This window comes from Anser brachyrhynchus (assembly GCF_964034855.1).
Source record: "Anser brachyrhynchus genome assembly, chromosome: 4".
Taxonomy (NCBI): Eukaryota; Metazoa; Chordata; class Aves; order Anseriformes; family Anatidae; genus Anser; species Anser brachyrhynchus.
In genome coordinates this window covers 59,628,145-59,642,250 of record NC_137698.1, presented here as the reverse complement: position 1 = coordinate 59,642,250, position 14,106 = coordinate 59,628,145, and the positions used below count along the sequence as shown (strand labels likewise).

Below are 14,106 nucleotides of genomic sequence, written 5' to 3'. Positions count from 1 at the left end.
TATTGCCTTTAGCTGTGCCAGATGGATTAATGATTATTCCAGAAAAAGTGGAACAGGGAAATGTGGAACAGGTCAATCTATTGTATCTTTTAATTTAATTTCATGACTATAATCCATGTAACCAGAAAATTCCATACATTGTGGGTTTATTTTTTCATGGACTGGTTTGAATATAGCTTGTGAAGTAGGTAATGTTTTTGTCATTAACAGGATAGCAGTAAATGAACATGCTTTCATGATCTCTCACCTCAAAATAATTGACCGGAGTCATAGGCAGAAACTTCAGCTTAAAGCCTTGGATGTTGTTTTATTTGGACCTCTCACACGTTAGTATTTTTTTGTATTTTTTCTTATATTTTAATTGTAGGAGTTCAACAGAAAATACTTCTAGTGAGGTTTGATGCTGTAGGTAGGATGGCTTATTTTATATTGTGGTTGCACTGCTGGATTGCTTGGCATATGCTATGGAACTGGACAATGAATTAAAGCTTGTAAGGATGCTGGAATCACTACAAAGGCCCACGTGTGTTTAAGACTAGAATTGTAGAATTTTAGAATGTAATAATTTTGGTGTATCCCCACTAGGCTGCATGTTGGCTTTTGTGTTGCAATAAGTACATTCTAAATGTTTCTATGTTTAAGTTACACTTCTAGCTAATGTTACGTTCACCTCCAAGATATCTTGGACAGTGCAAGCTGGGATGTTGAAATGAGAGGGGGTGACTCCTCACTCCCTGTCCCAAACAGGAGGAGATTGTGATTCAAATCCAATGCCAATGTCTTTTGTGCACACTCGAGCTTCAGTGCAGTTAAATACAGTACTGCAGTTCTGCATCTAACACATTTTTAGCAGACATTTCCTTACCCCATCAGCAGTGGTCTACACGCTTACATGTACACAGTTACCGTTCTGTTGTGTTTGTGTGTGTGTTGCGTGCTCCCAAACTAGGAAGCCCTTCCAGAGCTGGTAGTCAGTTAGGAGGCTAATGAATGACTTTGCAAAAGACAGATCAGATCTGAGCTGGGGATCTAGGGGGAAAAAAACACTAATACAGCACCTTTAATGCTTACTGGTCCATTGGAGCAGTCTTGAAGCGCTTTGTTTTGCACGTAGGAGGCTTAGCTGTGAAAATAATGCAAAACTATTTTTCTGTTCTCTAGAAGCCGCCAAAACTGCTCATGTAACTTAAATAGCCCTGATATTAATACAGTTTTTACAGTGTTTTACCTCAACACACTTGGCACACACCCATTGCGATATTAAACAGTGGCCCATCTGAAGTGTTTTTTTGACATCAAGATACTTGATTCTTAACCCTTGTTCTCCAGGATGCCTGTCCTCATGATATGCTGTTAGATTAGTCAGCATAGTTTGGGTGAGGTCCTGTTTTTTGTCTGAATTCTGGAGAGAAAAAGGCTGGGTCTGGCAAAGTCTACCATCAAAATGACTTCTTAACCAAACAAACTTGAGAAAAAATGATGCTGGCCAAGCATGGACTCTGTGCTGCATAAGCTATATTGGAGCATTTTAACCACATGTTCTGTTTGGGAAACAGTTTTGTGGTTAAAATTATTTTAAAAGTTTGTGTTACAAAAAGTTTTTGTTTTTTATAGTTCAAGTAACTATAAAAGTTGTGCTAACAAAGTAAAGTAGCATATGTGAATCTTGGATATAATACTTTGACAATTGAGATTTTGCTTTGGAAAAGTGCTGCTACTAGCTAGTTGCCTTCTAAAAATCCATTTTGTACAAGAAAACTTTTAATTTAGCATTAGGGTATTTCAGAGGGCACAAATGGAGGAGAACTTACTGAAATATAACTTAAAGTTCTTCCCAGGGTGATAAAGTGTAATTGGGAAAGCTCTCTTAACTCACTGAAATATATCGACCATGTAATTTAAAAATTAGTAAGTTTTCCTCAATGTAAGACATGTTTTAGTATAGACTGTAGATTGTATTAGAACAGAATGGCTTATGTTGCATGAGAAATGCTCTGGAATGAGAGACAGTTGTTGAAGATAGTTTGAGATAAATGAGTTGGAATTTTGTTTAGCATCAGGTTCCATCACCTTTTAGGCTGCGCAGGAAAAACAAAAAAAAACTCTGCAGTGTATTCTGTGTATCCATGAAATGGTTAGTGATCATGTTATTCTCTGCACAGGTCCCCCTCACAACTGGATGAAAGATTTTGTATTAACAGTTTCTATAGTTATTGGTTTTGGAGGCTGCTGGTTTGCATATACCCAGAACAGAACCTCCAAAGAACACATCACAAAAATGATGAAGGACTTGGAAAGTCTCCAAACAGCAGAACAAAGTCTTCTTGACTTGCAGGAAAGGTATGAAAACAAAGCTTAACGTTTAGTTGTCCTTGACTTCATTTTGTGGTGAAATATAAATACAGACCATTCATGCTCATAAATACTGTGCCTTAAAGCTTCCTTTGGATTTTGTTAATCTTTTTACATGGAAATTGTGATGTCAGTGATGAAGGGTTTTTGGGTAGATATTGCTCCTGGATGTTTTAGAATGTAATAATAATGGTGAGAGTAGAGAATACATGTTCAGCCTTTTTAATCTATTGATTTAGAAGTACGTGTTGTTATATTCATATAATTAGTTTATTTTGGAATCTCTATTTTCTTTACGTACATTGAAATGAGAACATGGAACTATCTTTTTCCTGTTTTAAGCTTTTAAGTTTGAAATAGACTTTGGCTGATTACTTTGTATTGCTTATTTAGCATTATGATAGTTCATAGGCTTCTCTGGTACATACATAACTCAATTTTCTATGAAGACTGCTATTTTGATCTTATTAAACTTTTAATGAAGGTTCAACTGAAAGTTGGCATATTTTGTCTGACACTGGACATTTCATTGTGATGCTGCACATTCATGCAGCTTGTACAGTCTTGATTATTACAGAATTGCAGAATGGTTGAGGTTGGAAGGGACTTCTGGAAGTCATCTGGTCCAACCTTCCTGCTCAAGAAGGGACACCTAGAGCAGGTTGCTCAAGATCATGTCCAGGTGGCTTTTGAAGATCTCCAAGGAGGGAGACTGCTTACTGGGCAACCTGTGCCAGTGCTCGGTCACCCGTACAGTAGAGTAGTATCTCCTGATGTTCAGAGGGAAACTCTTGTGTTCCAGTTTGTGCTAACTGCCTGTTGTCCTCGCGCTGGACACAATTTCTTCTCAAGAGGGTGGCAATTTTTAACAAACATGCTGTGTATTTTCTCATTTTTCTGTTCGATTGTGAAGGCTTGAGAAGGCACAGGAGGAGAACAGAAATGTAGCTGTGGAAAAGCAAAATCTGGAGCGCAAAATGATGGATGAGATCAATGATGCAAAACGAGAAGCTCATCGCCTAAGGGAGTTGAGGGAGGGAGCTGAATGTGAGCTCAGCAGACTCAAATATGCAGAGGAAGAGCTAGTACAGGTACCTGCAAACTGTATGTATTTTAATGTTGACTTTAATTTGGTCCTTTATTAGATCTTTAGGGTTTAAAGCAGCCTTTCTCTGACACTAGATTTGAATGGAAAATTCTGAAAGTACTAAAAGCAAAAGTCTGTCAATCATGTCATAGCTTCAGGAGTATTTTGCAACATAAAAGGACATCACTATATATTAGTGTGTTATCATAATGTAACTGGATTCATGGAACAGGATATAAGAGAGCTTGTTTTCTATCTTGTTACCACATGAGAAGTAGTAGCTTTGTATCACTCTTGAGTAGTAATAGAGGATTTATAGTGCTAAATCAGTGTGTTGTCTTACAAATACTTGTAAGCTTCAAGTGAGTGACTATATATCACCAGAGAAAATCTGAGTGTAATATAGTACATGGAAATTCACATGCCTTAATTTCAGAAATGCCTCGTCTGCCTTCCTGACAGATGGGCACTTGCCAAAGCTTGGTGTAAAGCCTTAATACGTTGCTCTGGGTTTAAAAAGGTGTTTATATTTTATTGTCTTCTGCTGTCAGTTCTAATGAGAATCTTGGTGATGCTTTTATTTCTTTTTGAATGCTAGGTTCGCATGGCTCTGAAAAAGGCTGAGAAGGAATTTGAGCTGAGAAGTAATTGGTCTGTTCCTGAAGCTTTACAGAAGTGGCTTCAGTTAACACATGAAGTTGAAGTACAATATTACAATATCAAAAGACAGCACGCAGAAATGCAATTAGCAATCGCCAAAGATGAGGTACTAATTTTTACTCTTTGGTTACTTAAGAGCAATATCTTGCTAGGTAAATGAAAACAGTAAATGCAAATCATTCAGATAAGCGTATGGATATTTTTCTGCTCTGAGATGATGTATGCTGCCTATCAATATTGCTAATGTTTTGCTGTCTGCAGTAAATATATAACATAAGCATTTCTGCTTTATAGGCAGAAAAGATAAAAAAGAAGAGAAGTACTGTATTTGGAACATTACATGTTGCACACAGCTCCTCACTGGATGAAGTGGACCATAAAATCCTTGAAGCAAAGTAAGACTAATAGCAGGATGCATGTTTTTTTTCTGACTGTATTCCTGAAATTTGAACTTACTATCTTAGTGTTTTTGCACTTTTATGTGGAACAGCTTAAAAGACATTAAAGTGGGAATATTTGCAGTCTTAATGGGCCTAGAATGACTGCACTGGTGTTGCTTTGCTATTAAGAACAGAATAAGTAATTTTAATGCTTGCTTTTCTTCAGGAAGGCGCTCTCTGAGTTGACAACCTGTTTACGAGAGCGTCTTTATCGATGGCAACAGATTGAGAAGATTTGTGGTTTTCAAATTGCACACAACTCTGGGCTACCGAGCTTGACCTCCTCTCTGTACTCTGATCACAGCTGGGTAGTTATGCCTCGAGTTTCCATTCCTCCTTATCCAATTGCAGGGGGAGTTGATGACTTAGATGAAGATACTCCTCCAATAGTTTCACAGTTTCATGGTAAGTGTTAAGTTCGGTAGAAATGATGGGAAAGCTTTGGAACATGGGATTTTAAAATTAGGTGGGAGGAGCATCCTAAAATCATATAGGGTTGGATGAAAGTTAGAAGCAACAAAATTCTGTGTAACTTTTCAGATCTCTTTTGGGACTTGCATAAATTGAAAATAAGGTTTTGCAATAAAGATGAAGGAGAAAAAGCCTTTGTTCACCCAGGTGGGGGTGGGAGGCACCAAGGGTACAGAGTCAGCTAAGGTTTCTAAAGTCTGCTTGTCATGCTTGGTTTTCCACTAAAACAAAAACTTATCTGTAGTGCTGATTTTTTTTTCTTCTTAGCACGTTTATTCTTTCAGATGGAAGGGATGGAGTTTGCCTAGGGTTCCTTGTGCTACATAGCTTTTCAAACGTTCTTCAAATCCTGTTGTTGTCCGAGTGAAGCTTTCAGGGAGAATGTTTGTGTTGGGATACATTGGGTGGTTTGAGTGTGAAGCACAGAGGCCAAATGCTGGAGGGAGGGAAATCCAGCTTTGGTTAAACTATGATGAAAGTATATACACTGGGGATTCAGACCACCCTGGTATCTTGAGTCATTACGTCAATACAAGAGCCTGTTTCATGGAAGTTTTGATTAACTGGACTCTGGAGGCATATCAAAAGATGAGCTTCCATGTAGCTTTTTAAACAAGCAATATCAAGCTGGGGAATAAGTAGGGAAGAAATCTTTGTTATGTGTGTACATTTTTCTTCCAGGGCTGGAATTCTTAGAATCAATTAGAATTTTAAAAGCACACAAGGAGAATGCCATTTTGCTGGCTTTGTTTCATGTGCTTGGGGCATGTTTTCATTCTAAATATACCAGTGTTTTTGCATGTATTCCGTGGAGCCCTTTGAAAAGTTTAATACCAATGCAATGCTATTTTTTCTGCAAGTTATGGTTACTTTTAAAGAATACTATAGCCTTCTCTATAAGGGCTTTGATTTAAAGCTTAGTAACAAATTCCTTGGATGACCCAGTAAGATGTGGATTCCAATGTCCAAAATTCCAAGCAAGAATATGGAGTAACCTGTGATGTGATTTTAAAACAGAGCTCCATTCACCATCGTGACCTTCCAGATAGTCTAAAATGGCAAACCACTGAAATGTGTATGTAAGACTTCAGACGTGATTTTAGTCTGTCTTCTTGTTCAGGTCTTGCATGAAAGTGAAGCCAGAGAGCAACAAAGTGCAGCTGGTTCAGAGGAACTAAGATTAGAAGGACTGTATAGTTTCGAAGAGCACATGTAGTTGAAACTTCTGTTTTTGTTAAAATTTAGTTTGTCTTTTTGGAAGTGTTTAGCTAATGAGTGGTACCTCAGTGAATCGGTGATGAAAGTTACCTAAACCATAATAACATTACAGGAACTTTAACTGTGTTTTCTGAGTTTTGATGAAGCATAAGTGTCTGCTTTTTGTACAAGTGATTGCATGAGAGAAGTAACTTTTTAGTTTACTAGCTTTTACAGTTTGTGCTATTTTCAAAAACAAACAAACTGGAAATGTTTGGGACTGGGGAAACAGAAAATATGTTCAGTGATGTTCCTGAAATCCATTCAGGAAGAGTCAAATTATCATGTGATACGTTGGTAACTGCTAAATTATTCCCATCCTTTAGAGAAAAATGACAAATGCATACGAGGAAGGACAGAAGCAAAATGGCTTGTCTCACTCATGAGGCTTCAGGCAAAAGGCAGTATGCAGACAGGTCAGTTACAAGCAAGACTTTCAGCATCTGGACATAACTGAACTGTCTGGTCTAGGCTGTTACCTGGCCTTAGCATCCTTTGATATCTACTTAAGGTTGGCATAGTTGGCAGTCAGATGGACAGACTTCTTTGCGCTTCGGCAAGAAATATGATAGGCTAAAATGGTGTGAAGTAATGGATCTGTTTATTCCTGAGCTGAAGAACAGCAGGAGGAGATAAAGTAGATGAACAAGGCTGAAACGAAGTCATTACAAGAAAGGGATAGTGAAATTTTCTACTTTCCATTGACTGGCTAGGGTTCAGCTGACTCCTTGATCATTTGCACTATAAAACTGATTCTAAGTTGTCATAGCTGAATCCTTCATAATCCTGCATATATGCACCTATGAGGAAACAAAATGCTTATAATTTCTCTTAAAAGTCAGTGGTGGTCTTGTTTTTTACACCAGCAAGTAGGATGGCATCTTATTTACCTGGACACACAGTACAAATTTCCTAAACGGATTCTGTATTCTTCAGTAAACATTTGTTTTTTTTAGGAATTTCATTAGTGACACAGGCTTATTTTTTAGCTACCAAAACCTGCTTCTCCAAGTCAATAGGGAATCCATCAAAGTAAAATCAAAAGTTTGATTTATGTGATGACTGTCATGTTGGGACTTGGAAGCCACTGTTTATCGCTCAGCCCAGCAGGACACAAAGTCTATGTGCCGGTGAAGGTGCAGTTATTTGCAGTTTTGTGAACGTTACGGCTTCCTGCACTGAAAACAGGAACTGAACCTTTCCTGAGATTCCAGGAAGGGAGACTGTAATCTACCTGATTAACTGGCATCTCAGAAAATAAGATGCACTTTGTGTCAGGCTAGAAATCTTTGTCTACAGTAAATGTTGAATTCTGTTGGTGTGCTAGGTAAACATCTTGAGCAGCAGTAAAGGTGTGGTCTGTGTTATGTTAAGCAAAGTGATGCATTCTGTTGGACAGTGTTAAGAGATACACGAGAAGTCCTGAGGCATAACAGCTATCCTGAAAATAGATCTGTAGGTTTCTTTCTGTAAAAGCATTGATGCCTAATCAGTTTCCGAATGAGGAATTGTATGAGAAAGATCATAGTTTGTCACTTCCTGTTAGGTGCTTGAATGGTCAACTCTTGTGTTGCTGTCTCCACCCATTATTTTTTTCCTGAAATTCTTAGCATGGAAAATTAAAACATCAGATAAGAAATTTTTGAGCTTGAAATAAGGTTGAATTATGTATTTGCTATTTTGTTATACATAATATGATTTAGTCTTCCATGTCTAATGTAATTTTCAACTAATGCAGTGTATTTCAGTGCTTGGTTAGGTATCACCTACATTACAAAACTTTTGTGTGTGGTGATATGGAGCTTAAAGAATACAAGTAAAATACAGGATGTTGTGTAATATGCTAACTTGAGTACTGCTATTTTTAGTTTATAAGGGTTTGCAAGTCTCATTAGTCTCTTCCCTCCCAAGGGAGGGTAGTGAGGCAGTGCTGCACATGGTCGGAGTAGTATTTGGCAGGCACAAAACTGCTGCAGTTGGTTAGCTGCTTCATCTAATGGTAGAATGTGTAAGGTGCTGTTGGTCTGCCTTCTCTCTTAACAATAGAGCAAAGGTCCTCTAAATAATCGAGCAATGTCAAAGCTGTTTTAGAATCACTGTGACTGAAGTAGACACCTGCTATTTAGTCTTTAGAGTAGATTTTATTAACATCAATGTCACATGGGGGGTTTGGTTTGCTTTTTCTTTGCCTCAGGGTCCATTGTAAAACCTCCCAGCACACTGGCAAGAAGCAGTAGCTTGTGTCGATCAAGACGCAATGTTGTGCCATCATCTCCACAGTCTCAGCATGCTTTGCACTCCCCTGACCCTGACATCCTTTCTGTGTCGAGCTGCCCAGCTCTTTATCGAACTGAAGAGGAGGAGGAAGCCATTTACTTCTCTGCTGATAAACAATGGTACGGGGACTAGTAAACAGCACTTGGGAATTTGATAGGAGTGTTTGAGGCTATCAGTTTAGAATTAGAGGTTGAACCAAGATGAAAGTTAAAGTAATTTGTAGGATAATATAAATGAATGTAGCCAAAAGGAGCAGAAAGTGTTCATGTCTGGTATGTGTATGTAAATAGCTAGCATGTCATATACAGTTAAGTAATGTTACAATCCAGGGTGCACTGAACTAACCCTGATTCTCCATTACAATATGTTACTGGCTTTTACATCTGAAACTAGGATCAAAAGCAATGTCAGCTACTGGGCGAAGAGAAGATGGATGGTAACACAATTCTTACAGCATGTTGAGCGTGTACCTACTCTTGTTACATGGCCTCATAGGAAAAGGTTAAATTCCTTTTGGAAGGAGCAAATGAGCTTGTTGAAAGGTAGGGACACTTGTCCTGAAGAAACTTTTTGTATATGATAGACTTAAATCTCCTCCTTTCATTTCATAACTTTTCTGACTTCACGTGCCAGAAAGATAGTTTTTGTTCTTTGAAGTGAGATGCAAATGACTGATTCTGGGCAGATCCTGCTGCCCACAAAAATGAAATTGCAGAAAGTAATTATTTTAAGTTTAGGTAATGAAATGATATAATGCAAGTTGTAAGTTAAAATGTTGGACTTAATGTTTTTGTTAATTAACTACTAAGGAAAAGTGGGTGGTGCTTTTAGACTGATATTATTGATTCTAAATTTCCTTTTAATTGCACGGTGGAAATAATAGTTTCATTCTTTTCTCCTTTGTTTGCTCTGACTCAGGGAAGTACAGGAAGCAGGTTCAGAATGTGACTCCTTAAATTCATCCGTTGGAAGGAAGCAGTCTCCTCCATCTAGTCTTGAGATGTACCAGACGCTTTCTCCTCAGAAAGTATCCCGGGAAGAACTCTCACTGGAGGAATCATCTACAGGAGACTCCTCTTCTCTAACTGCAGATATATCCAGGGGTTCTCCTGACTGTGTAGGCATGGCAGAAACTAAGAGCATGATTTTTAGTCCTGCAAGCAAAGTTTATAATGGAATCCTGGAGAAGTCCTGCAGCATGAACCAGCTTTCAAGTGGGATCCCAGTCGTAAAGCCTCGGCACACCTCATGTTCTTCAGCCAGTAGTGACAGTAAACCCAGCCACGAAGCTTCTTCTGTCCCTAGGATAAGTAGCATCCCGCAGGACCTGTACCAAAACGGTGAAAAAAACAAAAAGCCATCAAAAATAAAAAGCCTCTTTAAGAAGAAGTGTAAGTGAGGTGGGCAGAAGAAGCCTTGTAGTAATGTTATAAGTACTGTTTTTTAAATCTTTAGGAATGTAATTCCATTTGAGCCTTCCAGACTGGGTGCGCTAATGGAATACTCTGTAGGTGGATTCTATTTAACTGACTCTGCTGTCAAAGTTTGTGCCAGCTGTCAATGAGAAATCATTAAAAATTTCAGACAGTTTACATTCATTTCTGCCTATTTATTTCTCTTTTTTTAGTTTATTCATAAACCTTTTTTAAGCCACTTTGGACTTCCAAGCTTTAATGAACTAGTAAGCCCTCCTGGGCTTGCCAAAGTTTCTTGTTTACCAGAGCATCTTCCTATCTTTCCATAGAGCTACAACATTTACCTACTGGACTTCAAGAAAAATAAAAGAACTAATTGAATTGCACTACTGTTTTACAGACTGGAAAAGTCTCTCTGCAAGTGAAACTGAAAGACTTGTATTTGAGAAGATGAATCTTTTCACTTTTAGATCTTTGGGGTTTTTAAGTAGAACCTAGAATTTCTAATTGACTTGATTTCTGGAAATGGAAATGCCACGCTTTTATTATGGGAAGCTTTGTTAGATGCATTTATTATTAGAATGGTTCAAGTCCTGCTGTAAAGATCATGTTTTTCCCAGGACTTTCACTGTGATTTCACTTCACTGCAGGCTGTATGATAAATATATATATATATATATATATATAAAATGTAATTTAACAAGAGAAGAGGCTCTTGATTCCTTATGCAAGTGATGGATATGAAACTTGACTGAGGACTAAAAATATTCACTCTCTTAAAACGAGGAGGTGGGGGTAGTAGCTTTTGTTTACAGACTGACAGACAACGGACATTCGGTTTGTGAAAGTTTGTACTGTGGTAAAGATAATAAATTGGAAACATTATTGTGCTTGGGAATGTTCCAATTTTAGCTGATGCTTGTTTCAGAAGTCCTGTTTATTGAAAGCTGTTGTAGGCTACATTGCTTATGCTTACTGCTGTGTATAAGTTATTGTTATATTTTTTGGATTAGCTATTAATGTCTTAATGTCCTCCTTTTGTAAGATTTCATACACTTTATTTTTGTATAGTTTGAAGATTTAGCTGTTCAGACATGTCTGAAGTAAATGGTATAATTTTATAATGCATACTGTTATACTAACTCATAATTTTAGATATAAAGATAGCTATAAAGGTGAGACTCGACATGCTTCGGAAAAAAACAGTTTTTGTTGAGCTTTTATATGGAGAGATGAAATTACTAAGAGATAATAAGGAAGCCTTCTTAGGGCAACAGTTGCTAGTTGCTTGAAAACCATTTTTTTTCCAACAGTTGGAGACAACAAATGTACTGCTTGAGTAACAGTGCCTTTTATTCAGTTTGTCTGAAAATGTTAATACTGAGCAGGAATTTATTTTGAGGTACATTCCAAAGAAATACTTCTTGCTCTAACGAACACAAGCAATTTACCCAGCGATGACTAAATAGTTTCAGCTCTTCCATAGGGGTATGCTAGTTGCCTCAGTAACAGGTGCCACTGCCAGCAGCCTGTGATCAGGGGCTCATTCCTCGCCAATATGTACATGCTGTACTGTATGAAAGAATTAATTCACTGATTGCCTAATCTTTTTTTGCTAGTAAGGAGCCTTCAACAAAACCTGTAGCTAATTGAAATTTAAATGATACATGTTTTTCTATAATTTTCTATTTAGGTTCCATTGTACATAAACGATGTGTCAGTTCTGTCCTCAATAAGTGGTGGTGATGTTAACAGAAGCATTTACTGTGGCTAGTAAATGGTTAGAGGAGGAGGGTTAGAAGAAGAGATGGAGACGCTACCTATGCAAGTACCTTAAAAGTCCTGGAACATTGGATTCTTCCTGTTCTCTTACAGAATTAATCAGTTTTTTTTACTGTATGAAAATAAATGAGCGTCATCTATATAAATAAGCATAGGGCAAATAAAAGATTTGCTAAAGTTTGGAGAAGAGACAAATTGGTGGAATAGTAAGTAATGAAATTATATTGTCCCATTCTCTGAATCATCATTGAACAACTGTGGCTGCGGAAGTAGTGATCACAAGGTAGCAATGGTGTCTATAAACTAAGATTGTGCACTCTGTACATGTTAGACTGTCCAAAGGCAGCTATGCAAAAAGGCTTGTGCCAGAGAACCACCTCACTGCTGAGACTTCAGAGTTGTAGTTAAAAGCCTGATGAAGTACTTTAAACCTGTACAAAGGGGAAATGCATAAAACTAAGGCACTTCTTTTGGCTCCACAACAGCACAGAAAAGAATACTACCAAAAATGTTCAATTTTGATGTCTGCACTTAAGAAGGCTATAGCAATAATTGAGTTTAAGGTCTGGGGCTGGATAGTAGATCTTGCGGTGTAACATTTGAGGAGTTCTGTCTCTATCATTACCAAAGAAGATAAAGCAGCTTTTTGATACTGGAGAGTAAATATGTACACATGGGGGGGGAAAAAAAAGATTGGTACTGAGGAGAGGGAGGACAGCACTTTCTTAATCCTGACATCAAAGTCATGCAAGCTCAAATACAGAGAAGCCAAAACAGACAAATCCAGTGTTCTGTAGTAACAAAAACTGAAACAGAGGCAGTGGTAAGTTCTTCATTAGCTGTGAATTTTTAAAGTGTTAAGTATCTTTTGTGAAATACACAATTTAACCAGCTTCTAGAGAAAAAAGATGGCATTGTACAAACAAATGAAATTATCATAGTGATAGGTTTTGGCTTTATAGTGGCAAACTTTTGGAGCACAGACTGCTCTCAACACTCAGTTTATCACCAGCTGTCCTGTAACTTTATAGCTGCTACTTAATAAATACAATAGAACTAAAAGCTTAAGTTAATATGATCAGAAGTGGTGAGTAGTGGATGTTGGAGCATAAACTGTAATTGGTTTTAAGTTCAAAGAGCTTTTTTCATTATTTTAATAGAATCCTTATACATTTTGCCACCTTAATTTGTCCACAATCTAAGTGACTTGCATTGCTGCTATTATGGCTACTGTAGAAGTGTTTGTCTTCAAACCTTTAGCATCTTCCTTGTCTACTAAAAAAAAAAATAAAATCATTTGGCTTCTACCCATTTTTGGTAAGGTAGAGAAAGGAAATAAGAAGGAAATGTATGTAGAGATCACTGATACCAGGATAGATCCTCACTGGTAGACATCAACTCCAGCATTAATGCTGAAGTACCTGGCATATGTCAGCATCTCAGGAGATGATGTGCTTTATAAGGTCCTCCAAGTTTTTCCTCTGTTTGCTTAATGCAAGTTGAACCAGTTGGCAGTCACTGTCCACAAGGATTTCTGTAAGATGTTAATCTGAGACGATCTAGTGTTGTCATTGCTTAGCAGCTCAGGACTTCCTAAGCCCTAAACTCAGAATGGTTGTGGTCAGAGTACTTTTTTTGAGCTTTTATAGCCAAAATACATGTTTTATTTTAAATTCTTCAGTACATTTTCAGAAGATAAGGATCTTTCTTTAAATATATTGTTAAAGAATCATTTGTCAGCACAGGGGCCCCTTTGTAGACACTGCCTAAATGGTAACCTCTTCAGGGAAAATCCTCTTAAGTCTTTAAGTCTTTCACCTGAAAGAGGAAGAAATGTCAAGAATGTGATTCTATATCAAGAAGCGTACCGACAATTAAAAAAAGGGGCAAAACCCAACGAACTCCCAACCTTCTAGAACCAAACTTTTCCCTAGTTCTTTCTGAAGACTGGGATTTTTCTCTTCCCTAATAATACGAAAAAATGTAGGAAAGTTATTCCTGATTGTGTGGGGAATGCTTTTGACTAGACTATTGTGAACCTTGAGATTAAAGCAGTTGATTCATTTTCTGTGGTCAGTGATGGAATTTAAAGCTGCATATGTGCAGTTCCAGGCATATCAGTACATTTTTCTTTCCCCACTTCACTGATACCTAGGCAGCAGATTGCTTTCTGATGGACAATTTGCTGAAACAGGGAAGCTTCTCCATCATAGTCAAGGTTATAATGATCCTTCCTCATCTGGAAGCCTTGGAGATGGTGAACCCAAGAAGACTTCGGTTTGTGATATGTATGGATGCAAGCTTGAGTTAGGCATTAATTTTGTGACTGACTAAAAGCCTACAAAGACAATTAGAAATTAAGCTT

General features: G+C 37.6%; 1 protein-coding gene across 4 annotated transcripts in view; it reads left to right on the top strand.

Moving 5' to 3' along the window:
* STIM2 (stromal interaction molecule 2) overlaps positions 1-11,080 on the top strand; it is a 63,593-nt gene extending 52,513 nt beyond the window's left edge. For 2 of the 4 annotated variants that reach the window (XM_080588868.1, XM_080588870.1), the window contains exons 5-13: positions 211-326; positions 2,163-2,340; positions 3,266-3,443; positions 4,038-4,205; positions 4,394-4,494; positions 4,706-4,944; positions 6,594-6,683; positions 8,462-8,663; positions 9,463-11,080. In XM_080588868.1, the coding sequence (XP_080444994.1) occupies positions 211-326; positions 2,163-2,340; positions 3,266-3,443; positions 4,038-4,205; positions 4,394-4,494; positions 4,706-4,944; positions 6,594-6,683; positions 8,462-8,663; positions 9,463-9,943 (1,753 nt within the window). In that variant the 3' untranslated portion in view covers positions 9,944-11,080. Of the gene's footprint in view, positions 1-210; positions 327-2,162; positions 2,341-3,265; positions 3,444-4,037; positions 4,206-4,393; positions 4,495-4,705; positions 4,945-6,593; positions 6,684-8,461; positions 8,664-8,937; positions 9,087-9,462 lie in introns of all 4 variants that reach the window. The other 2 variants (XM_080588871.1, XM_080588869.1) reach the window with 2 other exon arrangements.
* The last annotated feature ends 3,026 nt before the right edge of the window (positions 11,081-14,106 follow it).